This window comes from Trichechus manatus, unplaced genomic scaffold (genome assembly GCF_000243295.1).
Source record: "Trichechus manatus latirostris isolate Lorelei unplaced genomic scaffold, TriManLat1.0 scaffold00026, whole genome shotgun sequence".
Classification (NCBI taxonomy): Eukaryota; Metazoa; Chordata; class Mammalia; order Sirenia; family Trichechidae; genus Trichechus; species Trichechus manatus.
The window spans coordinates 18,017,507-18,044,431 of NW_004443962.1; the positions used below are offsets into that span (position 1 = coordinate 18,017,507).

General features: G+C 41.2%; 1 protein-coding gene across 1 annotated transcript in view; it reads right to left on the reverse strand.

The window, feature by feature from the left end:
* Positions 1 to 26,925, reverse strand: part of GAP43 (growth associated protein 43) — a 145,910-nt gene that overhangs the window by 52,881 nt on the left and 66,104 nt on the right. Inside the window, exon 3 of the mRNA XM_004373665.1 lies at positions 8,938 to 9,544. Coding sequence (XP_004373722.1) covers positions 8,938 to 9,544 — 607 coding nt within the window. The remainder of the gene's footprint in view (positions 1 to 8,937; positions 9,545 to 26,925) is intronic.

Here is a 26,925-nt window from a genome sequence, read left to right on the forward strand (position 1 = left end):
GGCCTGGACTTTTTGCCCCTCTGTCCAAAGTTCTCTACTATCAGCCCTCCTCCTAAACCCGCTACCTAATAGTTTAGGAAATAAGGGATACAGGAAAGGGAGGATGGTTGGGTAAGAGGCCATAAGCCCCACACTTCAGAGATGCTTCCTTGGTCTACCATTGTGAACTTGTCATTTGGAGCTGGAAGGCAGAGAAGACCTAGTCCAAAATGTTTACTTTACAGATGAGGGAACTAAAGTCCAGAGTGTGGAAACACCAGCTTGAAATCATTGCAGAGCCTGAACAACAGACCGGGTCTCTTGATTTCACAGTCTCGCATATTGAAAATATACAGTTACTGCAACATATGCATCCTATAAGGTAATGGATCTATTAAAAACATAATACTATTCATCATCCTTATGAAAACCATTTATGACAGTTCTTTTAAATATGCCCAGAAATAAATTATTTGCTTAGAAGACTAAGCTTTATTGCTGTGAGATCAATAAGTAGCTAAGCTTTTTTGAAGAAGGCCCACCAAAAACACCCATAGCCGTCGGGTGGATTCCGACTCATGGTGACCCTATAGGACAGAGTAGAACTGCCCCATAGGGTTTCCAAAGCTATATATCTTTACAGAAGCAGCCTGCCACATCTTTCTCCCATGAAGCAGCTGGTGGGTTTGAGCAGCTGACCTTTTGGTTAGCAGATGAGCACTTAAACACTGCACAGCCAGGGCTCCTTTGAAGAAGACAGTGTTTAAAATTTTCTTGATCGTATAAATTTGTTTGGGGTTCAGCACCCGGTTGAATCATTTTCTTACACACAAAATCCAAACAGGACGAAGAAGGATGGCAAAAATTACACATCCTTTTAAACCTTCCCCACCTCTTTATGCAGCCTATAAACTAAATAATCTCTGAAGCTCTTCAAGGGCAAACCTCTCACAGCTTCAGTCAACGCCATAAGCTTCCGTCTTTCTTTCCATTCATGTCTGCTTAAAGGAAGCTTCTCATTTTGTATTTAATGAAACATGATTGTGAGGCCAAGATAAGTGTGGTGACCACAAAATGCTTCCTAGTCCATTAGACTGAAGGCTCTGCTCTGCTCTTTCTCCATGTTGAGCCAAATGGTCTGATTGTACAACCCTTGCTACCCTTGCTGCTTCTTCTCTTCTTTTAAATCCTTCTGGAAGTGTGTGTGTATAGATAAATAAGATAAAATATTTGATGAATATACATATGTATCTGAAAAAATATGTTAAGAAATACTGTTATATCTTCAGTTCCAAATACAGTTTCACAACTTTAAAATTGGGGGGGTTACTTACATGCCTTTCTGTACTGGCTTCTTTCATAAGGCAATAAACCCATTGCCATCAAGTTAATTATGACTCAGGGTGACCCCATGTGTTACAGAGTAGAACTGAGCTCCATAGTGTTTTCTTAGCTGTAATCTTTACCGAAGCAGATTGCCAGGTCTTTCTTCTGCAGTGCCACTGGGCGGGTTCAAACCACCAAAATTTTGGTTAGTAGTCAAGTGCAAACCATTTGTGCTACCCAGGAACTTCTTATAAGGTGACAGTAGCTACTTAATATGAGCTATGAAGAATGGGTAAAAAGCCCCAACAATGTAAGTTTCTTAACTCTAAAACAAACCTCTTCATCTTATCTTTTGTGTACTCACATTTTTTTTTAATTGAAGAGACAGTAATTGCTCTCCAATTATTTTCAGTTAAGTCCTTTTAAGATTGTAGCTATAAATATAAACGTACCAGGTCCTTTGGAAATGCACTTGCCAAAGGGGAGAGAGATTTGAACAAGAATGTGATTTTGATAAGCCAAATTTACAGTAGGAATCTCAAGATATAGAGTAACTTTCATTTGCTGGAGATCTGAAAATTTCTAATTCTTAGTTCCTCCTGGCATACTTGATAAAGTCAGTAGTACTCCTGTTAAGAACAATCAATTTCAACTGATCTGTTATAGCTCTCTTAGGTCTAATATAACAGCACTTGAGTCATTTTAAAAGTAAGAACCAAAGAATCAGAGCTAGTTGAATATTCCCAACAAGCTTGGGGTGATGGAACTGTGAGGGAATTATGATCAGGGATTATGGTTAGTTACTAAATACCTATCTGTAAATGTGATCTCTGCTAATTTCTAGACAAGAGTTTGGGGTATCCTATTGTTTTAGTTATCTAGTGCTGCTATAACAGAAATACCACAAGTGGATGGCTTCAACAAACAGAAGTTTATTCTTTAACAGTCTAGTAGGCTAGAAGTCCAAATTCAGGGTGTCAGCTCCAGGCGAAAACTTTCTCTCTCTCTTGGCTCTGGAGCAAGGTCATCAAACTTTCCCAGGACTAGGAGCTTCTCAAAGTAGGGACCCCAGGTCAAAAGGACACACTCTTTTCTTGGCACTACTTTCCTGGTGGTATGAGGTCCCCACCGTCTCTCTGCTCGATTCTGTCTTTTATATCTCAAAAAAGATTGATTTAAAACACAATCTAATCTTGTAGATTGAGTCCTGCCTCATTAACATAACTGCCGATAATTCTGCCTCATTAACATCATAGAGGTAAGATTTACAACACATAGAAAAATCACATCAGATGACAAAATAATGGACAATCACACAATACTGAGAATCATGGCCTAGCCAAGTTGACACACATTTTGGGGGGACACAATGCAATCCATAACACCTGTTAAACAAATAAGGGGATATTCTTAGATTGTGACACAATGTTGGGGTCCTTACACATCTCTCTCTTCTTATTTCTGTCAGAATAATACTTGGAGAGCTGTCAAGTTTCAGCATGTCACCTCTGCATTTAGACTATCAGGGTTCGGCGCCTAGCTCAGTCACTTGCTAGCTGTTGACAATGATTAAGTGTCGTAATCTCACGGAACCTCAGGTTCCTCACCTGTAAAAAGGAGAAGGGGAAATTACAGTACTTACACTACAGAGTGGTTATGATGATTAAATGGATGATCCTCACATAGCACTTAGCACAAGGCCTAACCCTTAATAAATCCTCATTTAAGTGCTGCCTACTGCAGAACCTTTTAATTTTAGATCTTGAAAAAACCTTAAAGACCAACTCTCCCAGGCCTTCGTCTTACAGATGAGACAATGGAGGCCCAGAGAGGAGAAATAACTTTCTTAAAATCTCACAGGTTGGTAGAAACATGGAGACTAGAACCTTGGTCTCTTTATTCCAGTCCAAGTTCTTCTCCTTGCATTATCCTACTGGGCCTGTAGGACCAAGAATGTCCTAGGAAATCCTGGTTGCTATTTCCAAACAATATCAGAAATTGCCTGGCTACTGCTAAGATGAAGTAAGAAAAAAACATAGGAATTAAGATAATACCTTAAAAGACAGGCAAAGAACTGCAGGGCTATAGTTAAGGTGAAGATTTAGAGATCTATCAATCTGACCCATTTTATCACTAACTGTGTCTGTGGGCAGAGGACCCATTTACTTTGTCTCTATTCTCAGACTGTAGAAATAGAAACGAAAATATTATCAAATGCCACTGGGTTGTTGTCAAGAAAAGCCAATAAAAATGATTACTCTAGCCACGTAAAAGTGCTCCATAAAAGCTTAATAATCAACAGTATTTAAGCAGCACGCCACTGAGTGTCTGACAGTGAGCCCAAGTTTTATTGACTGCATTTATGGACTTTCAAAATCCAAATTTTCACTCTTTATGAGTTGTGTATAAATTTGGGAAGTGGTTGAAACCACATTTTAAATCAAACTGCTTATGAGGCACCCTGCCAAAAAAAGTGTAATATCCTGGGGAAACCTCACATGTGACACACAGCTCGATGGAAGTGGATCTGTCATTTGGAGAGCTAAAAATCTTACGGATGGTTACCTTGAGCCTCAGGAAAATATTGTTCTGGAGAACATAAGAATTTCCCCAAATCTACAATACAGGCTGGGTATTTCATCTCCTTGCATGTAATTATCATTAGAGCAACTATAACTTTTCTATCTATTCTCCGTTAATTGACCATGGAGACACACATTGTATAAAACTTTTTCATAGCATTGATCAAACTGCGTCTTAGTCACTGAAGCACTGTTTCATTCATATTTTGTCCCATAGTGCCTTAGCGTATAGAAGTACTCCATACCTATTTGCAGAATTGAATTGAATTGAAATTATTAATGTGCTTGTTCAACACCACTCCCTGAATTCCATCCCATCTCCACTCCCAAATGAGAACTACTTAAGGGGCAGGGACCATATCTTATTCATCTCTGTGACCCCAATGCCTAGCACAGCAGAAAGTTATTACCACTGGAAGGTAAAAACAAAGAGGAAGGGAGAGAAAGTGGAGGGATGGGAGAGAGGAGGGGATTTAGTAAGTTCATTTCTTCTATTCAAGCATAGGATGGCAAATGAAAACTCCTCTCTTTCCCAGATCATTACTGATGATCTCAACTCGAAAAAGATAATAAGATCATGAAAATAAAATGCAGCCTAGATCAACATACAGAAAATCCAGAGTGACTCAAGAGTTATTCTTCCTACTTGTATCAGTCAGTCACTTGAGGCTGCCACCCGGTCAACGTCACTGATGTGTCATGGGACGTGTTACTTTGGTAGTACTATATCACCAAATAAGGTCACAGCAGAAATTTTAGAGCCCTCGAGCCCTGGTGACTTGGTGGCTAACCAAAAGGCTGGCAGTTTGAATCTACCAGCCGCTCCTTGGAAACCCTACGGGGCAGTCTATTCTGTCCTATAGGTCGCTATGAGTAGGAATCAACCCGACGGTAATGGGTTTGGTTTGTTTTTTTTTATGGTGGGAAGTCAGTGGCATATCATGGAGAGGAGGAGACACAGCAGAGTGTTCCTTCCCTGGGAGACAAGTGAACACAGCAACACTGCTCCGCAGGAGACCCCAAGAACTAATTGCTAAAGGAGCTTGAGAGTTGTCTCTTAATGGCTAAAGGTGGGCAGTGCCCTGTAGATGTCTTAAACACTTCTCCCTATATAAAGGAATCAGCACTGGAAATGCACTGTGATCTTTAGGTTATAGGAGATGGGGAAGGGGCAGAGTGGTGAAGCTGGAAAAGGAAGAGATGGAAGATTTTTTAAAAAGGAAATAAAAATAACCAAACAATGCCAAAGGCTCTAATGCAAATGATACCCACCTGTAACAAATCCATGAATAGCAAACAAAGTAAAATAAGTAATAAATTTATAATTTACAGAATATTTCCATTTCCATATCTATTAAAGCAGTAAACAGATGTGATCTAAAAATTCTGACCTTCCTCTTGACAGAAATTATTTTCTTGGATTCTCTTTTTTTACTTGTTTTTCTACTCACCCCACCACCCTCTCAGATTGTCTCTCTGCACCACTTCAGGCAGCCACAGAATCCTAAAGTAACCTATGGTAGTCACCCATTTCCAAACAGTACACTCAGTTGGAAATGCCGCCATTTTAACATGGATTAGAATGAAATCCAATGGGAGATAGAGGGAAATCTGGTACAGGCCCCTGGGAATTTGGGTCTGATGTGCTGTGATAGATCTCCTTGTCACCTTGAGTTTCTGTGACTCCATGAGACTCACCAGGTCTGGGTAATTTGTGCCTGTCAAAGAGAGCAGGCAAGTCTAATAGATAACTCAGTCCAGGAAGAAACTACAGGCAGCATTTCAAGATTCTAATCAAGAGGACGAAACCTACCCAAAGCTAAGAAACAATGTAAAATAAATTGCCCTTTGTGATTATCTTCAAGTTGAACTTTACCTGCACTTTCAATTGTCTTCCAATGCACATAATAAAACCTGATTAATTAAAACATCGTTCAATCGAAGATTGTAAAATTTAGGGCAGTGCATAATCTCCATTTGCTTTCACACAGGACACATTTTTAATCAAATAAATGAATAGGGTAAGCAAGATTCCAGGAGGAATATATGAATGAACAAAGTATTACCTATAAATTTAATCTAATCAATCTTTACTCATTCAACACTTAACATTCATGGAGCACTCACTACATAAAATAATTTCTTAATTTGTTTAGAATTGTAATAACTTCAAAAATAATAAAACTGAATTACCTTTTAAAATACGGTATTTAAGATTTTTCACTAATTCAGGCAGTCCTTCTATTAATCCAAAGCATGAACATATACCTAAAATCACATCATATTTTTCTGGCTATACACACAACTTCAGAAATCCAACTTTAATGATCCAGCAATGTCAAATATTTTCTGTATTTAAAAGCATGATTAGTTTTAAAGATTTATGAAAACAGCCCAATAGGTAGTCAGACCATATGCAAAATGATGTTGCGCCATCATTTCTGAAGTTCTAACCTTAGACCTAAAGAAAGTAGTAAACAATATTTGTTTTGCTGAGTAAATTAAAATTAACATCTCATTCTTTATCACATGCCTTACCTTTTCTAGGAGAAAATTCCCGTGTTCTTAACCTCATAGTCTGGCCCCTGGGGCAGGTATGTAGTTAGAATAAAGATTTAATTAATGAGTCACTGATAGAAAGACGTATGTGACTCATCTGAGCTCTACTATGTCAAGGAGTCCGTGGGTAATGCAGCAAATGATTAAGTGCTGGACTACTAACTGAAAGGTCGGCGATTCAAACTCACTCAGAGGTGCTTTAAAAGTAAGACCTAGCAATCTGCTTCCAAAAAGTCACAGCCATGAAAACCCTATGGAGTAGTTCTACTCTGCACTCATGGAGTCACCATGCATTGGAATCAACTCGAAGGCAACTAACAACAACAACAGAGTATGCCAATAAGAATAATATAATCTGGCTTCTTAAAGAATTTAGGAGTATGATCAAAGAAATAGATCAAATAAGTAATAGACCAATAAGTAACATCATGTTAAACGGAGAAAATGTTGAAGTTGTCCAGGATTTCGTTCCACCTGGATCCACAGTCAGCAAAACACTGCCCAATCCTGCGCCATCCTCACAATCATTGTTATGCTTGAGCCCGTAGTTGCAGCCACGGTGTCAATCCATCTCATTGAAGGTCTTCCTCTTTTATCCTGACCCTCTACTTTACCAGGCATGATATCCTTCTCCAGGGACTGGTCTCCCCTGATAACATGTCCAAAGTATGTGAGACGTAGTCTTGCCATCCTTGCCTCTAAGGAGCATTCTGGTTGTACTTCTTCTAAGACAGATTTGTTCGTTCTTTTGGCAGTTCATGGTATATTAAATATTCTTCACCAACACCACAATTCTCATGTACTATGGATATATTATCAGGAGGGACCAGTCCCTAGAGAAGGACTTCATGCTTGGTAAAATAGATGGTCAGTGAAAAAGAGGAAGACCCTCAATGAGATGGACTGACACAGCAGCTGCAACAACAGGCTCAAAAATAGCAACAGTTGTGAGGATGGCGCAGGACCAGGCAGTGTTTCATTCTGTTATACTTAAGGTTGCTATGAGTCAGAACTGACACAACGGCACCTAACAACAAGTCTAAAATAATCATCTACCATCTAACTTTTATCCATCATCTAACTTTCTCAGGCTGATTGTCCACATTGCAAAACATTTCCCAGATCACTCTCATGAAGTAGGTCCTCTCTCAGGGGCACACTGTGGTCCAGTCCAAATTTGGACTCTTGGGCACATCATGGGTTAAACCTACAGTGTTCTAAAGGAAAAAACTCAGCCCTTCAAATTGGCACTAGAAAAAACTTTATCGTTAAGGGTCTTTGGGGTTGGAAGGTATTTATGGGTCATGTTAGACTAGAGAAAGACCTTGGATACTCTTTCACCACTGTGGATGGGGTGGGCTGAGACACAGGTCTAGTCTCCAGAGGTAAAGATCTGTTACATTTATCTTGCTCTGGTGGAAGTTCTATTCCAACTCTGGATAGGTTCTTTGGGCAATAAGAGTGAAAACATTCCGACTTTTCAAGCTCCAAATGGAAGAGAATCCAGTATTTTTTGTCATTACAGTCAACCCTCATTTATTCATGTGTATGGTACAAAGTAGTGTCTTCAACAATGAAACAATAATTTATGTTTCACTTCACAACATGTTCTTTATTTGGGGTTCTCCTTTCGTTTTTGGCAGCATGAACAGACTTATTTTCCTAATTATGTTTGACCCTGATTAACGTTACAATTAACATTCCCTGAGCGTTCACACACATACACACAATAGACACCAACTGATGGTGGGGGGAATGCCTAGAAACATATTGTAAAATAGAGAAAGGTGGTCTGAGATGATGTTTTAGCTGCCGGCAATTCACAAACTAGATAATCTGGATCAATAGAGAGTTGTCTATGTTTATTCTAGGCACTCCCTGTAGCCAAATAATCACATTAACTAAATCCCGCCCATAAAATACAGGTAGACTCAGTAATTACTCATGAAATTAAGTCTGTCCAGCACACCATTAAAAAAAAAAAAAAAAAGGGATTACCTGCTTTGACTGTATACATCAATTAATTAACAAGATAATTGCCACATCTCTCTGGTACTAGCTGCTACACAGAGCTGCCTGGAGTTCCTTCTTAGGTTCGGAGATCTTTGGGGATGTAACTTAAGCTCTTAGTCTTGCCACCTTGGAGAATTAAACACAGCTTCCTCTGCTTTGGCATCCCTGGGTGGTACACATGGTTAACGTGTTCAGCTAACTGAAAGGTTGGAGGTTTGTGTCCACCCAGAGGTGCCTTGGCTTGGTGATCTGTTTCCAAAACATCAGCCATTGAAAACCCTATGGAGCACAGTTCTACTCTGACACACATGGGGTCACTACGAGTTGGCATCGACCCAGTGGCAAATGGTTTTCCTCTGACTTCCTGAAAACACTTTCTAGACTTTTTCCCTCTCACTTCATAGCCCACACGGCCCAGCCTTCTGAACAGACCCCTGGCCCAGCCACCCACTTCATCTGACCCTTGGCGCCCGCTCACCGATCTTCTCTTCCGCTTGGCTGCTATCGGCAGTCTCCGTCGGAGGCTGAGCTGTTCCCGTGGCAGCGGCGTCCTCTGCAGCAGGAGTGGTGGCAGCAGCAGCAGTGACAGCAGCAGGCACGTCGGCTTGTTTAGGCTCCTCCTTGGCTGGGGCGTCTTCGGCCTTGGAGGACAGCAAGTTATCAGTGGAAGCTTTAGTGGCACTTTCTGTCTCAGCAGAGCCGGCCTTCTCCTCCGAGGGGGCAGTCGCCTGAGGGGCTGCCTGCTCTGCGGCGGCCGCAGCAGGGGCGCCCTCTCCCTTCTCCTCCGAAGGAGCTTCGCCCGCTTTGCCGGCCTCCTCAGGCTTCGGGCCAGTGGTTGAGGCCGCGTCAGTAGTGGCAGAGCCGTCTCCCTCCTTCTCCAGCCCGTCAGCAACAGGGGCTTCATCCTTCTTCTCGTTCTCTTCAGCCTCGGCAGCTTGGGCGTCACCCTTCTTGTCTCCTTTGAGCTTTTTCCTTGTTATGTGTCCACGGAAGCTAGCCTGAATTTTGGTGGCAGCCTTGTGAGCCTTATCTTCTGGTTTAATGCCATCTTGTTCAATCTTTTGGTCCTCATCATTTTTTTCAACCTTTGTAAGAAAAAAAGGGAAATAAAAGGAGAGATTGAGTGATACTTTTTTCCTTCAAATCACAGTGTTGAACAAACATTTCTGAGTGGTTTGCTGTGTGCCAGGCGCTGTGCTTGGAGCTGGGAAATCAAGGATACCCTGGAAGTTCAAATCAAGCCTCCACTCTCTCCATGGTAGAGAATTGGGTGGAGAACACATTATATTTTTAGCCTTCCAGAATCGCTGTCATTTATTTTATGTGTTTTCTTTCCCCAGCTCAATGTCTCTCCATTACCAAACTTTAACCAGCGTTTTTTAAAAATGTTCCTTGACAATTGAAATCATATTTATCCTAGGTTTTAATAAAAGACTTCTAAAAGATACTGGATTTTTTTTTTTTTTTTTTTTTTTTTTGAGGATTTTTGACAAGAACTCTGTGTAAATCTTTATGATTTAAAAACATTATGGAAAAGTCTATTCCCCCTCCCCCCCCCCAACCCCAAGATTTCAAGCTTGATCAGGAAACCAATAGATTCAGGTTAAAGGTTCAGACAAAGAAATTCCATCAGAGTTTTATCCAAACTGCAACTGAGTTCCAGGGTTTTAAGGGACTTGTCCAGAATGTGACAACTCAGAAGATTGATCACAAAATGATACCTCCCCTTTGCGTAGTCCAACATCAATCATGAACATACCAGATCTTCAAAATTTGAGTACAAAAAATGGCCATTATTCTTGAGTTAAAAAAAAAAAGAATAAAAACTATTTCCATATTTAGGAAGAGGGGCATATATTTGCTAAATCACAATTTTTTACTCCTAAAGCAATTTAAAACTAAAATTAATTTTATATTATCATCAATATAGTTGCCCTAGTATTGAAAACAAGAAACTACAATGCAAAATGTTTACCTTTTGATGGCAACATTTATGGCATTATGCGTGCTGCAAAGGGCACTTTTCCACATGGAAATTATATCAGAGGACAGGAAGAGAAGATACCGTCATGGAAAAAATTTATGGCAAAGTACACGACATTCTGTATGGCTCCATTGTTTACCATGGTGCCCCAAGTATCTACCGACACTCTTGATTAACTCTTTCATTTCAGTTTTGAGCACCTACCATGTGAATACTGTTCTAGGCACTGAGGAAATACATCAATGAACAACACAGAGTCCTGGCCCTCTTGCAGTTTACATTCAACAACTTTCCTTTTAAAGACAAATAAGAAAGTGTGCTTATCACATAAAGTGTGCTCATCACATATTCAGTGTGGTGCTTGGCCCAGTCTCGCCCTTGGCCTGGAAATCTGCTCCAGTTTAGGAGGTAGGCCACAGCAGGCCAGCAGAGTGATCTGTCTTCCTCCTGCCATATCATCTCTGCCCCAGTGACCCAGATCCTGCTAATCATGATGCGGGCCTGTATGACTTTGTGTAGACGAGCGTACAGGCCATTGCAGCTTAGGGCCATCCACTTGCTAGTGGATAAAAGAAGGTATTTTCGTAAGCAAACAGCATGTAAGAGGAAAAGCAGGAATAATAATTTTCTCAGTAAAATTCAAGACAAGTGTTTCTTCTTCCTCAGTTAGCTGTGCACTAGCCATTCAAAGAAGGAACAAGAAAATGAAGAGCACTTCACTGAGGCCTGTCCCCTCTCTCCTCCCAAGTGCCATGTTGCGACACAGCTCTGTTCTCTGAAGCACTACCACCTTGCCCGCTATCCTGCTGCTCTTGACGTCTCCTACTGGGACACACACAGCATAATCTGGGGCACCAGAGCAGCTGTCCCTGCCAGGAGCTCGCTGCTCAGAGATGGAAGCATAAGCCTGTTAAATTAACAGTTGTGAATGGAGCATGGAGCCAAGATGCTGTTAATTCATTTTGCTTGATCCTGGGTTTTCTGAATGAGGCACCATCTTATATGACAGGACAGCTGCACTTGGACATTGACAGCAAGTGGGTCTTTCATACAAAGGGTGTAAAAGCTAGTTAGTTACTACCCAGCACGCCTTCTGAAAATAAACACACCAATGATTTCAGAGTGGGCAGATGTGCAGATAAGAACCTCTGGTGACTCAAAAAAGCTCCAACTTTAGAGCCCTGTTTTTTCTTTCTTTAAGTACACTAAGCAAAGGAGATGGAAAACATAAAACATCAGAAAGCAGCCAACACTTTCTGCATAATATAAAGAAAGAAACTTTCCTTGGGTAAAGAAAGAGCTCCCCTCAATTCATTCTCCGTCTCTCTCACTCACTCACTCAATTTGTCAGAGTATCTGCTGCTTTGATCAGGACTCAAGCTTCTGTGCACAGCTTCAAGGTTAAAATGACTATTTAGAGAGGCTCAGACTAGATTTGGGTGTAAGACTGTGGGGCAAGCCTCGTGTGAACAATCCAGGGGCATACAGGATGCAAGAGAGAAAGAGGTGTGGGCACCAAGGGAGAGAATCATGAAAGACCAGAGTTAGGAGGGAGTGGCGAAGAGAATCCCATTAGAGCTAGGTACCCAAATAGGTGGAGAACACACCCAAAGAGCTGCTCAAAGTACTCCAGAGGTGTGCAGCTCATCCTGGAGAAACTGCTGGATCATGTAGAGGTTTAGGGAAACTTGATTTCAAAAATGGGTTGGCAAAAGACAACTAATACAAATTTTTCAGGGAGAGAGAAAAGAGAAAGGGAGAAAAAAAGAAAAGGGAAACCAGCCTAAGAAAGCGCCAGACTTCAGTGACTGGACAGAGACATTGAGAAATTTAAAAAAAAAAAAAAAAAAAGTATAAGCTGGGTCTTAAACTAGACGGTGCTGGATTATTTGCCTGTGTCTCTCTTTCTTTTGTACCTGTAGGTGATTATATTAATATGGTTTAAATTACACCTTATTCTCTGGTAAAATTCCTTTCACAGAACTACAAGTAATTGGACTGGGAATGCATTTTTGTAGGTGCTGAGGGAGGAGATATCAGGAGTCCTGGTGGCTCAGTGGTTAAGAGTTTGGCTGCTAACCAAAAGGTGACCAGTTTGAATCCACCAGCCACTCCTTGGAAACCCTATGGGGATCTTCTACTCTGTCCAATAGGGTCCTTTTGAGTCAGAATGTACTCTATAGCAATGGGTGTGAGGGAAGAGATAAGGAGGGAAGAGATAAGATAAGCCAAGACTGGCTTTAGGGAGTAGCCCGAAGGCATCAGGTCACTTAGACCTGAAATGGAAGAGCTCGCCAAAGTCACAGAGGACGTTTGAGCCCAAAGACACCAGAGGTCATTCAGTAGATTCTGCACAATCCTTTCAGTTTCTAAAAGGCGGAGGCACGGCTCTGAAAAGTTAAGTGAGTTGCCTAAACTCATAGAGCAATTGGATGAGTTAGCGAGTCAGTGGCACAGCTTGAATTTGAACTTAAGTTCTCCTCCCTTTCCCCCCAAACACACAAGGCCAACATGTTATTGTTGCACCAATAATCTGGAATACCTTGGACTTTCTTTTTTTTTTTTTTTAATTGTTGTGCTTTAAGTGAAAGTTTACAATTCAAGTTAGTCTCTCATACAAAAATTTATACATTATTGTTATCTGACCCTAGTTGCTCTCCCTATACTGTGACAGCATACTCCTCCTGTCCACCCTGGATTTCCCATGTCCATTCAGTCGGCTCCTGACCCTGTCTGTCTTCTCATCTTGTCTCTCAACAGGAGCTGCCCATTTATTCTCATGTATCTACTTGAGCTAAGAAGCACTCTTCACGAGTATAATTTTATGTCCCATAGTCCAGTCTAATCTTTCTCTGAAGAGCTGGCCTCAAGAATGGTTTTTGTTTTGGGCTAACACAGAGTCCGGGGGCCATGTCTTCTAGGGTCCCTCCAGTCTCAATCAAACCGTTAAGTTTGGTCTTTTTACTAGAATTTGACTTCTGCACCCTACTTTTCTCCTGCTCCATCAGGGACTGTCTGTTGTATTTCCTGGCAGGGTGGTCATTGGCGGTAGCCAGGCACCCTCCAGTTCTTCTTGTCTCAGGCTGATGAAGTCTCTGGTTTATGTGGCCCTTTCTGTCTCTTGGGCTAATATTTTCCTTGTGTCTTTGGTGTTCTTCATTGTCCTTTACTCCAGATGGGTTGGGACCAATTGATGCATCTTAGATGGCTGCTCACTAGCTTTTAAGACCCCAGACGCCACTCACCAAAATGGGTTACAGAGCATTTTCTTAAAAAACTTTGTTATGCCAATTCACCTAGATGTCCACTGAAACCATGGTGGAATACCTTGGTCTTTCTCGTAACAGATAAATCATAAAGCATCATGTCAACATTCTTATCTATTTATTTATTTAACAAATACTGAGTGCCTGTGCTAGGCATTGGAGACCCAGAGTGGTGGAAATGGTTAACACACTCAGCTGTTAACAAAAAAGTTAGAGGTTCGAATCCACCCAAAAGCATCTCAGAAGAAAGGCCTGACGACCTACTTCCAAAAAAATTAGCCATTGAAAACTCTCTGGAGCACAGTTCTGTTCTGACATGCATGAGGTGTCCATTAGTCAGAACTGACTTGATGGCAACTGGTAACTGGTATGCTAGGTATCATGGACACACAGTTAATGGAACAGATACTCTATCCAAACAGGCATCTTCTTTAAATAAACTTTTTTTTTTTTTTTAAATAATCTCATAGTACTTTAACGATCAATAATTTCTCAGGATATAGTAGGCGCTGATCTTACACTTATCCTTTAAGGTAAGACCAACAGTCTAATATCCAGACTTATTGCTGTGGTTGATAGTTTCTTTTCCCTTGAGGTGGGGATGGTGGACAATTTAGGAATCATTCTAAAATGTCCAAACATTTGCATTCATTATGTTACAAAAGAGCTTTTGGCAAAAATCTATAAATGCCAAACTTTCAGAACTAAAAATAGGACAATTCATTCCCTGGGATACCTCAATGTGTTTAACTTTTTCCATTTATCATAGGAATACCTCAACCTTCCAGACAAAGGAAAACTTGGCCCAGTATCTACTTCTGCTAGCTATGAATAACACTATTATAATACTTCAAGACTTCTCATAAAAAACATTGGAATTTAAATGCTTTTAAAAATCATTGATTTAAACCAGTTTCCCCTTCTAAGAACACCTTTAATTAAACCAAAATATTGCCAATTTGATGGAGCAAGATATATTTTTGAGACACAGAGTTGAGGGACTGGAGATATCCTAAGCAACATTTTCTTTAACACATGTAGTTTTCATGTCTATCAGAATCTTGTGCAATCCATAAAAGAACTAGAATGAAGTGTTGATGGATATATGTGAAATCTGGCAAATATCTACTTATTTTGTCAAAGATTATTGAATATACTGCAGACTGCCAGAAAAATGAACAAATCGATCTGGGAAGAAATACAACGAGAATGTTCCCTAGAAGTGAGGATGGTGAGACTACAGCTCATTTGGACGTGTCATCAAGAAAGACCAACTGTAGGGGCTAACAGACACATGAGGAAATGCTCACGATCACTAGCCATTACAGAAATGCAAATCAAAATCATAATGAGATACCATTCAGCCTGGCATTACTGGCATGAATCAAAAAAACAGAAAATAACAGATGTTGGAAAGGCTTCAGTGAGATTGGAACTCTTATGCACTGCTGGTGGGAACACAAAATGGTACAACCATTTTAGAAAACAATATGGCTCTTCCTTAGAAACCTAGAAATAGAAATACCATATGATCCAGTAATCTTACTCCTAGGAAAATATCCTTGAGAAATAAGAGCCGTCACACGAGTAGACATATGCACACTCATGTTCGTTGCAGCATTGTTCACAATAGCAAAAAGATGGAAACAACCTAGATGCCTATCAACAGATGAATGGATTAACAAACTATGGTACATATACACAATGGAGTACTATGCAACCATAAAGAACAATGAATCTGCGAAGCATCTCACAACGTGGGTGAATCTGGAGAGCATTATGCTGAGTGAAATAAGTCAATCACAAAAGGACAAATATTGTATGAGACCACTACTATAAAAACTTACGAAAAGATTTAGACACAGAAGGAAACAATCTATGATAGTTATGAGGGAAGGGGAGTGGTGTGGTGGGGAGGAAAAAACACTAAATATACTACAGATAAGTGGTAACTTTGGTGAAGGGTAAAACAGTACACAATACTGGGGAAGCCAGCACAACTTGTACAAGGGAAGGTCATGGAAGCTCCATAGACACATCCAAACACCCTGAGGGACTGAATTACTGGGCTGAGGGCTGTGGGAACCATGGTCTCAGGGAATATCTAGCTCAGTTGGCATAACATATTTTATAAAGAAAATGTTCTACATTTTACTTTGGTAAGCAGCATCTGGAGTCTTAAAAGCTTGTGAGTGGCCATCTAACATAATTCACTGGTCTCACCCTATCTGGAGCAAGGGAGAATGAAGAAAACCAAAGACACAAGGGAAAGATTAGTCCAAAGGACTAACGGGCCACAGCTACCGCAGCCTCCACCAGACTGAGTCCAGCACAGCAAGACAGTGGCTGGCTACCACCACTGACTGCTCTGACAGGGATCACAATAGAGGGTCCTGGACAGAGGTGGAAAAAATGTAGAACAAAATTCTAACTCACAAAAGAAGACCAGACTTACTGACCTGACAGAGACTGGAGAAACCCCGAGAGTATGGCCCCCAGACACCCTTTTAGCTCAGCAATGAAGTCACTCCTGAGATTCACCCTTCAGCCAAAGATTAGACAGGCCCATAAAACAAAACGAGACTAAAGGGGCACACCAGTCCAGGGGCAAGGACTAGAAGGCAGGAGGGGCCAGGAAAGTTGGTAACAGGGAACCCAAGGTTGAGAAGAGAGAGTGTTGACATGTCATGGGGTTGGTAACCAATGTCACAAAACAATACGTATACTAATTGTTTAATGAGAAGCTAGTTTGTTCTGTAAACCTTCATTTAAAGTACAATAATAAAAATAAAATAAATGAAAAAAAGAAAAAGAAAGATCAATTGCTAGAATAGGACATCATGTTTGGTAAAGTAGAGGGTAAGACGAAAAGAGAAAAAGCCTCAATAAGATGGACTGACACAAATAGCCACAACAATGAACTCAAACAGACCAATGATTATGAAGATGGTACAGGACTGGGCAGCATTTCAGTCTATTATGCATAAGGTTGCCATTAATTGGAGCCCACTAGACGGCAACTAACAACAATTTTTAAGCATAATTCATACTATGGCAGTATGCATTACGGAAAACATCCAAATGTGAAAGCATTTCACAGGGAGCTTCCGTACTTTCTTTGAACCTAGTCAGAGATCAGAAATTCAGTGAAATGACCCTTATGAAAGAATAGAAGAAGAGTGGGCCAGCTTGCTCCAGTTCTACAGATGAAGCGCCTCTGCTGGTTTCTGTGCAGATGTAGGGAAGGAGGTGTCATTTAAAAGTCAACCAAGCACAGCTGGGATATATAGGGTTCTTACAACACAGTCTGGTTTGAGGATCTAACAAAGGCTTGAGTAGGGTGGGGGAGCAGGATGCAGATAGAGTAGATGAAACTGTAGTGCCTTTGCCAACAATTGTCCTAACTTTTTAAAACTCTTATTTTCAGTTCAGATCAAAGTCCTCTCTTAGTTACTAGGCAGTTGGGAGTGCCGACAGTATGATGACTGAACAATTCTCCAGGGGAAATTGAGGTACAAAGAGAGATTTTGGAAAACCTGGCAGGGTGGTAGTGAGGGAGCCTTCTTCTCTTCAAATGAATGGAGCAGCATATTTCGGCAAAGCAAGTGGACAAGAAATACTCATTGCTTGAAAGACTACATAAGATAGCCAACTTTCCCATACTGGAAGCTGGCATAGTAATGTTCACTTTTCAGGTCACCACTGGTGATCAAGATACATTTATTATTTATTTAACATGTATAGCTTACCTGCTTCTAAAAGAATATGAGGTAGCATGTTCCATCCAGCATAAAGCACTATTAGAGAAGAACTAAGTTTTTATCCAAAAGAGTTATCTTCTATTTTATTTTGTTTATTTTATCCCTATTTGTCCCACAAAGTCAGATAGAGGAAAGACAAAGCCATTTTACAATCGAAGCCTTCTAACAGGCAAAAGTCAGGTTACTAGAGACTTGTCTATTTTGTTTACTGCTGAACCCCAGTTTCTAGAATGCTGCCTGACACATAGAAGGTGTTCATTAATATTTGTTAAATAAATCCAAAATTTGAAGGTCTCAGTTATTGCCATTTCAGAAAGATGAAAACAGGAAAAAAAAAGTCTGAGATTCCATTTTGTCAACTTTTGTTAAAATCCTCCACTTCCTGGTGATGGACTTCGAAATCTGACTAAGACATGTACATGTTTCCCCAATACCTAAACTAAACAGCTAACTTCATCTTGTGAGGGCAAACACAAAAACCACTTGTAGAAATGGATGAGAAGGAGTGACGAGATAGGAGAGAAGTCACAAAACTATAGAAATGTCATTGATAATAAAAAACAATAAGCACTTAGAAATAACAACATATCAAAGGTAAGGAGAACTGACATCTTATCTATGGATCGGCTAGAGTTATCAATTAAATTATTTTTCTAATATATATCTCTTCTTCATCATAATAAAAGGGATTGTTGGATAATTCCCTTTCACCCTTATTTATATTTGATCTGTATAATGAGCCCCAGGGCTTGAAGGGAGTGGATGGAGGATGACTTCTTGTTGTTGTTCTGTGCTGTCCAGTGGATTCAGACTCATAGTGGCTCTATATGACAGAGTAGAACTGCCCTATAGGGTTTCCTAGACTATGATCTTTACAGGAACAGATCGCCAGATCTTTTCTCCCATAGAGCTTCTGGTGGGATGGAATTGCCGACCTTTAGGTTAGTAGATTAGCACTTAACCATTGCACCACCAGGGCTCCTTGGAGGACAACTACTCCCTTGATTATTCAAAGAAGGGAGCCCTCCTTGCTCAAATGGGGCTGAGAAGAGCCCAGGGTTGAGATGAGGCCCATATCTATGCTGATCCATCTATCAGGGCACGTGCTGGACAGAATAATTTGACTAAACTCTTTCAGAAAATCTTTGGTTATGGCAGACATAGGTATAAGTCACCTAACTGAAATGAGGGTTAAAGTCACTGATATCCAGGCAAACACCAGCTGAGAGTCAGCTCCAGGAGAAAAGGGCCCCACCTTTGAGCAGCAGAAGCGGGCCCTTTGATGAGCCTCGTCAGTTTACTACCTCTAGGAGTAGTACACTCAAAGAAGAGAAGGGTGGGCAAGGTGAAGGAGACACTAAACTTCGCTCTTGGAGAGTATCTATGCTGGTAGCAGCCATTGAGCTGGGAACAAAAAGGGAGGACTCCCCATCGGGCTGCTGAAAAGGCTGAATCACAGTCCCATGAGAGGGACGGTGAGGCTTCTTCTGCCGACCCTGGAGTGAGAGGAAGAGCAGCAGGCAGCCAGTAGATCTGGGGAAAGACAGACAGCCAGCCTGCCAGCAGACAACTCCAGTACCTCCACCAGGGGTGAATCTTTCCCAGCTGAGAGGCCTCAAGAGCAAACCGCACCCCGAGGTCTGCTGGAGAAGATGGTCCTAGCAGACTAGGAGGAAAAGAAGCAACTTTCTTCCAGATAAGACACTGCAAAATGTCTCTAGTTGAACACTTAAGAATACAAGACATGATGAGATAAATATTAATTTATGTAAATTAATACATTCTTCCTACTATTCTGAATTGTGATTGTCGATTACTTTTTTCTTGACTAAACATCTTTCATAAGTTACATTCTGATCAGTAGGTACTTGATAAATTTTGTTCACTGAATACAATGAGTGAGAGACCTTCCTCTCCTCCTCTAACGTATACCCTCCCTAAGGCACGGTCACTCTTGGTCTACTTACCTTGCTTGGTATTCTTACTGCTTACAATCACCTGATATATATTTATTTAGTTTATTATTAATTTAATCTTCCAATGGACTATAAACTCTCTAAGTGCAGGGTCTTGTTGGTTTGTACAATCCTTGAATCCTCAGTGGCTAAAATAGTGCTTGCATGTAGAAGATGCTCCAAAACTAACGATTTGTAGTTGATAAGGGATTACATGCCTCACTGTGCTTGCTGAGTGAGCATGTAAATGGATAGCATTCACTCAGCTGACTGGCTGAGTGTCCTTCCTTGGCTCTGGAGAACCCTCTGGGCCACTAATGCTTGAGTCCTTCATCAAGCCACTCTCTAGCACTCATATTCCTCTATCCACTTACACTTATCGTGAGAGTATGGCATATACATTTAGTATTTCAGTTCAATCCTCATCATAACCATGTGAGGGTCATCACTGCGAAGAAACAGAAAGCAGTCCAGTGTTACCCAGCTTCTAAATGTCAGAATCCACTCTCAAGCCTATGCTAGTCCAGTGCTTTCTAAAATAGAGTGAGGGAGACAGTATTCCCTGGGGATTTAGAGCATGGGCTGTGGATTGAGACACGGGTAGGTCTGAATCCTGGTTCTGACACTTAATTACTGGCTCTTGAACTTGGGAAGTTTCCTTATCTGGAAAATAGAGGATAACAAAATTATCTCATTGGGTTATTGTGAGGATTATGTGAGTGAATATATGCAAAGTACTTAGCATAATTCCCTGACACACTGTAAATGCTCAAAAGAGGGTAGCTGCTATTATTTTTCTCATCATGATCATTGTCATCATCATTATCATGTGTATCATCATCCTTATCAGTGTATTTGCTATGTTGAAGGTTTGGCCATGAGACCTTATCCATCCTCAGGATTGCTGGTATTCCCATCCAGGGAAAGAAGAGTTCCAGTCTTAACTCCACAGTATCACTGAGTTATCTACCCTCGATGAGATGGCAAAAAAACTGTCTAAAATGTGCCATGGTACTCCATTCAGTTCTCTTTCCTATCCTCAGGGCTAGGGGAATGTGTTTACATTGTCAAGGATACAGCACAGCCCCACTCCTCTACCACATTACACACCAAAGGACTCCCTCTCAATCCCCTAAGTTTACCCATCCCCCACAACCTCCACATTGTCCAGCAGCTTGGTAATGGAAATTCATTTAAACTAGAAATCTATTCATTTTCAAAACATATGCCCTTCACTTGTACTCCACCCACCCCACCAAAAACAAAACAAAACCCTGATTTTGTTACTATTTTAAATATCTTCCACTGGTCCAGCTATATTCCTTTTGTTGTCATGTGCCTTTGATACTAATCCTATAGGACAGAGTAAACTGCCCCATGGGGTTTCCTAGGCTGTAATCTTTATGGGAGCAGATCACCAGGTCTTTTCTCCCACAGAGCCACTGGTGGATTCAAACCACCAACCTTTTGGTTAGCAGATGAGCACTTTAACCATTGTGCCACCAGGGCTCCTTATATCCCTTATACATCCAGTAAAACAATTGCCTGTGCAAGTTAGGAGAGATACATGGTAATACTCACATCTAATAGAAGTTGTGGATGCAGCTGCCGGACATTTTGTGGGAAACTTGAGAGCATTCGGTCATGAGGAGAGAGGGACCTTATGATTTGGGATTTCCAACTCTATCCAGTGCTTTACTCAAAACATTTCTCAATGTACCTTGTTGGATATTTAGTAAATCCTGAGTGACACTGTACCCACTATCAGTGAGGGAACATATATGTGTCATCAGAGCACATGTCATTATAAAACCTAGTTGATGGGAGATGAAAAAGAACGAGAATCCATTTGCCAATTAAAGTGACAGTAGCTTGGATTTGTATATTTCAGGTTATTAAGTACTTTCAGCTACATAACATTATTTCTCAAGGAATCACAATGAAGTAAGCTGAGCAATTGTGCTACCCCCTTTATGAAATCAGGAGACTGAACCACAGTTTGGTGGAATGCCCAACAATTGGTAGAAAGGATCTTAAATCTGGGCTTCCTATCTCCTATGTAATTTGGGGGAACTAAACAAAGCACGCAAGTTAAGAATTCAACACTAAACACTCAAAGTGTCGTTGAATAAGTAGTAGGCCTAATATTAGCACTAAGATTCTTGAAGTACTTTTTAAAGTTAAAATTGGTCTACATTTCTGATCTTGTGACAGCGGTGGCTCCAGAATCTCTAAGTAGGCGGGATTAGGGCAGGGATGTTTGGAAGGGGAAGCAGGGTGTTTTTTTCAATTAATCATAAGTAAATATATGTCAGGTGATTATAAACACTAGGCGCAGTGGTTAAGAGCCACTGCTGCTAACCAAAAAGTTGGCAGTTTGAATCCACCAGCCACTCCTTGGAAACTCTATGGGGCAGTTCTACTCTGTGCTATAGGGTTACTATGAGTCAGAATCTACTTGACAGCAATAGCTTCTAGGTACAGGAAGAGGGAAAAGCAAAGGAAGTAGGCCAAGAGTGATCACGCTTTGCCGAGAATAGGCATTACCAGCCTCCCGCTGTTTACGGTAAGCCTAATTATTTGAGAAGACTGGGTGGGGGGATTTTGTGAGGACAGTGCTATTTATCAACAATAATTTGCATTACCTTACTGTTCTATATCAATCATCAGGTAAATGATTATCCACTTGGAACACTACTTGAGAAATCTCCAAAAAGTGAGCAAGTGTGTTTCCTCTCTGATTCTAGAAGACATGTTGCCATATCTTCCATGCGTGGAAAAAACAAATGAATGCATTTGTCAGGTGTGGGGGTGTCAGATAAAGGGGGCATATAGTTTGAGGATGATTAAAATTCCATTTTAACTGGATTTCTATCACCAAGCTGTTGGACAGTTTAAGACTAGCAAACAAGACCCTAGACAAATCTGTAAATCGTAACTTGGATTCTGAGTTTGCTTATCTTGTTATTGTCATACATTTCTCCCTGTTTTACCACATCCTCCATTGTTGGCATCTGTTCTCTTTACCGCCATTCATCAATACACATTGATTATATGCTCTCTGGCATGGCTTTAGGGTCAAACAATTTGAGTTTGAATCCTGACTTGACAACTTCTTAAATGTATCACCTGGGCTAAATTACTCGATTTCATTAGAATTCAGTTTCTGTATCCATCAAATTGTAATACTAATACCTATTGTGCAGAATTTTCTTGAGGATGAAATAAAATGGTATTTGTAAAGTGCCTGGTACTTAAGAACTCAATAAATAATTGCCTGGAACAAGACAATACAAATGAAGCAAAAATTGCTGTTTTCTGGAGACTGGGGATGGGGTATATTATTTGATAAATATTTTCTCTTTGATATCTCCATGAGAGACTTTTAAGAGTTGTGCATACTTAAGGAACATTGATGGTTCAAAAGTAGGATTCTCACCTTCCATCCAGAAGACCATGGTTCAATTCCTGGCCAATTCACCTCATGCACAGCAACCATCTGTCTGTCAGTGAATTACTTAATATGGTTCTTCTAGCCATAGTCTTTGTAATTCCCACCGATTGACTAGGTGGGACTATGCAAATGAGGTGCTTGTGGCCCACCAAGGGTGATACTGTGAATAAGGTTCAGGGTACCTTGTGGGGGTGGAACCATGCAAATAAGGTGTATGAAACCCTAATGAGGGGATTAGTCAGTTTTGCCATCCCACTAGGCTTAAAATGAGTCATCCCAGAGTTGAGAAGGAAAGATCTCACCACCACCAGGAAAGAAGAACGAGGAGTACAGAGTGTCCTTTGGACTCAGGATTATCACACTGAGAAGCTCTTGGAACCAGAAGACAGAGAGAGAGAGAGAAAGAGAGCAAGGGAGCTGTAACACCAAAGACAGCGAGAAGTGGCAGCAGAGAAACAGCGGCAGCAGAGGCAGGAAACTGGCAGGAGACAGTGCACCCGGCTTCCTGGCCCATGGAGCAAGAAAGCTGAGTGCCTTAGGGCAGGAGCCTTGCTGGTGAAGTAGGGTGCCTCCAGGCACTTGGTGGAGATAGGTTTGCTGACCCATAGAGCTAGAGTGAGCACCTTCTGGCAGAAGCTTACTGGCAGAGTGGCGTGCCTTGGAGTACTTATCACCAGAGCTAAAAGAGCTTTGTAATACTTGCCTAAGCAAGGCAGAGGCCAGGCCGAGGGGTGAGGGGTCGAGGGGCCAATGACCAGAGAGAGTTGTGCCTTCAGGCATGGCTGAAAAAAGGCTGTCCATGTATCCTGAGCATCCCTGAACCTGAATTGTAACCTGTTACTTCCCTAATTAACCCCATAACTGTGAGTATTGTCTGTGAGTTCTGTGTGGCCATTGCAGTGAATTATCAAACCCAGCAGAGCAGTAGAGAGTGCCATGGGAGGAGGGGATGGTTGGTGTCAGAACTGGTAAAAAGGTTGGAGGGTCGAGGCATGTCTGACCTCTGCCTCATAGGAATCAGCCTTGGGCTTTTGATCTTGATTCTCCTTCTCCCTTGTGGGGTTACAGGAGGTCAGATGCCCCTGCCAAGCCATTTTATAAGGCTTTCATGTTGCTATGATGCTGAACAATTTTCAGTAGAGCTTCCAGACTAAGAAGAACAAGGAAGAAAGACCTGGCCATCTACTTCCAAAAATCAGACAATGAAAACCCTATGGATCACCACTGTCTGATCTATAACTGATCATGGGGATTGTACAGGACCAGGCACCTTTGTTCAGTTGTGCATGGGGTTGCCATGAGTTGGGGACGCAGTCAACGGCAGCTAACAACAACAGCAAAAACAATGCATACTTAATGGTAATAATACATGTCCTCCTTCCCCAAAAATCCTTTAAAGGCAAAGTCTGTACAATACCTTCATATTCTTGGGAAAAAATAATAAAGTGAAAAATTATATATCACTTACTACTGGAGCCCTGGTGGTGCAGTGGTGCAGAATCCACCAGCTGCTCCTTGGAAACCCTATGGGACAGTTCTACTCTGTCCTATAGAGTCACTATGAGTTGGAATAGACTCGACAGCAATGGGTTTGGTTTTTTGTTTCTTAATGAGCCAAGGACTCTTCTAAGTACTTTATTGTATGGTGCATATAACACAATAAAGTACTTAGAAGAATGCTAATATATTTATCAAATATGTTACATACATTAAGTGTAATTCTAACAACAGCCTGTGAGATGAGTACTGTTATGGATTGAATTATATCCCCCAAAATGTGTGTCAACCTGGCTAGGCCATAATTTCCAGTACTGTGTGATTATCCACCAATTTGTCATCTGATGTGATTTTCCTGTGTATTGTAAATCCTACCTCTATGATGTTAATGAGGCAGGATTAGAGGCAGTTATATTAACGAGGCTGGACTCAATCTACAAGATTAGGCTGTATCTTGAGTCAATCTTTTTTGAGATATAAAAGAGAGAATTAAGCAGAGAAGAGGGGGAACTCATACAACTAAGAAAGTAGTGCCAGGAGCAGAGCACATTCTTTGGACCCGGGACCCCTGCACTGAGAAGCTCCTAGACCGGGGAAGATTTATGACAAGAACTTTCCCCAGAGCCAACAGAGAAAAAGCCTTCCCATAAAGCTGGTGCCCTGAATTCGGACTTCTAGCCTCCTAGACTGTGAGAGAATAAATTTCTGTTTGGTAAAGCCATCCACTTGTGGTATTTCTGTTATAGCAGCACGACATAACTAAGACAGGTACTATTTCCTCCAGATGAAGGAGGAATACAGGCTCATTAAGTAACTTGCCCAAGATCACACTGCTAGTAAGTGTAGAGCAAGGATTTGAATCCAAAATACTTGAATTGGTTGCATGTGAGGTAAAAGAACCATAGGAAGCCAAGAAGCCAAATGAGGGAGAAGAGGGCTGATCCCAATGTCTGCTGGTTTTCCCTGGAGGCTCCCATGCAAGGTGAGAACATGTAGGGACGGACAGAGAGTTTAGAGCAGGGCTTTGTCATTGGAGCCCTGGTGGCACAGTGGTTAAGAGCTCAGCTGCTAATCAAAAGGTGTCAGTTCAAATCTACCAGCTGCTCCTTGGAAACCCTATGGGGTGGTTCTACTCTTTTCTGTAGGGCTTCTGTGAGTCGGAATCGACTTACTCACAAAAGGTTTGTTTTTTCTTTCTGTTTTTTGTCATTGTCAGTACCTGATAATGCTGGACTAGTTCTGAGCATCTAAAAGACCAGGCATCATAGCTGTCACCCCAATTTCATCTTCCCCTCTCAAAATCTCCTTACAAGAAAAAAGTACAAATACATTTTCAAAGCAGAGGCTGCAGTATCATAACTTCATCGCCCAGGTGATGCTGTGACTCATTTTCTTAACAAGATTTTGACAGGGACGATTCACACTTACATGCTGAGAAGGGCTTAGAGATCAAGTTTATTATTTAACCCTGAAAGCAAGAAAGAAAATATCAGAGGACAGCAGAGAAAGCAATACTGGGGGAAGTGGGGAGGGGAGGGCCTCAGGCTGGAGATTAAGGCTATTTAATTAAATGGGAAAAGCAAATGCATGAACTAGGGTCATCCTCATGCATTCTCATCAGAAGGAAGGGCTTGAGCTGGTGGGAAAGAGCAGGTTCCATCATTTACTCCCGAGTCTGAAGATTTAAAGCCAACCAGAATACTGAATTAAACATTGCCTTTTGTTTGTTATTTTTCTATGAGTGTGGTATAGCAGAGAGGGAAATCCATCTACAACTATCACTCCATGGGCATCATTCTTTTGCTCTGATTGCATTCTCCAAAGTTATCATGCTATGCAGATATCACGTAGCTTGGAGGAGGAATGTGCTATATTTTAGTGACTATGTTCATCACAGCACAGGGAACCGGTGCGCCTCCTGCTCTGGGGTTCTGCAGAGAGAAAGACTGCACGCTTTGGAGACATCGAAGACAGGAAATTTTCTAAGTTTTGAAACCAGGTAAGCAAATTCTACAGTTTCTGAATTAATCCATAACAGTCTGCCTTTCAGGGATTTATAATAACCTAATCTTTGAACTGGAACAATTAGACTGAACTGGATAAAAATAGGGAGATATGAAGTCTGATTCTGAGGTCTTGAGGTCAATGAGAAGTATTTTCCTTTCTAGCAGATGTATACATAGCTATAAGATGTGCCATAACTCTGTCATAAGTGATGTCACATGATCCAAAGAGAGGCATAGAGCAGCAAGTCTGTGCCCTGCACTGTGTTGGGCACAGCTGAAGGCAGAATCCCACAAGTCATTACCCTTGGACTCAGGGTCCAAAATAAATTACTTGGATTACAGTTATCATAGAAGTTAAAATAAAGAGTCCAGCATCATTAGATGTAAATCCCTAGTAAACTTTCTCTAGACAGTGTTGTTGTGTGCTGTTGAGTCGATTCCAAATCATAGCAACCCTACAGGACAGAGAAGAACTGTACCCACGAGCGGCTCCACAGGAGAAAAGACCTGGTGTCATGGATTGAATTGTGTCCCCCAAAAAAT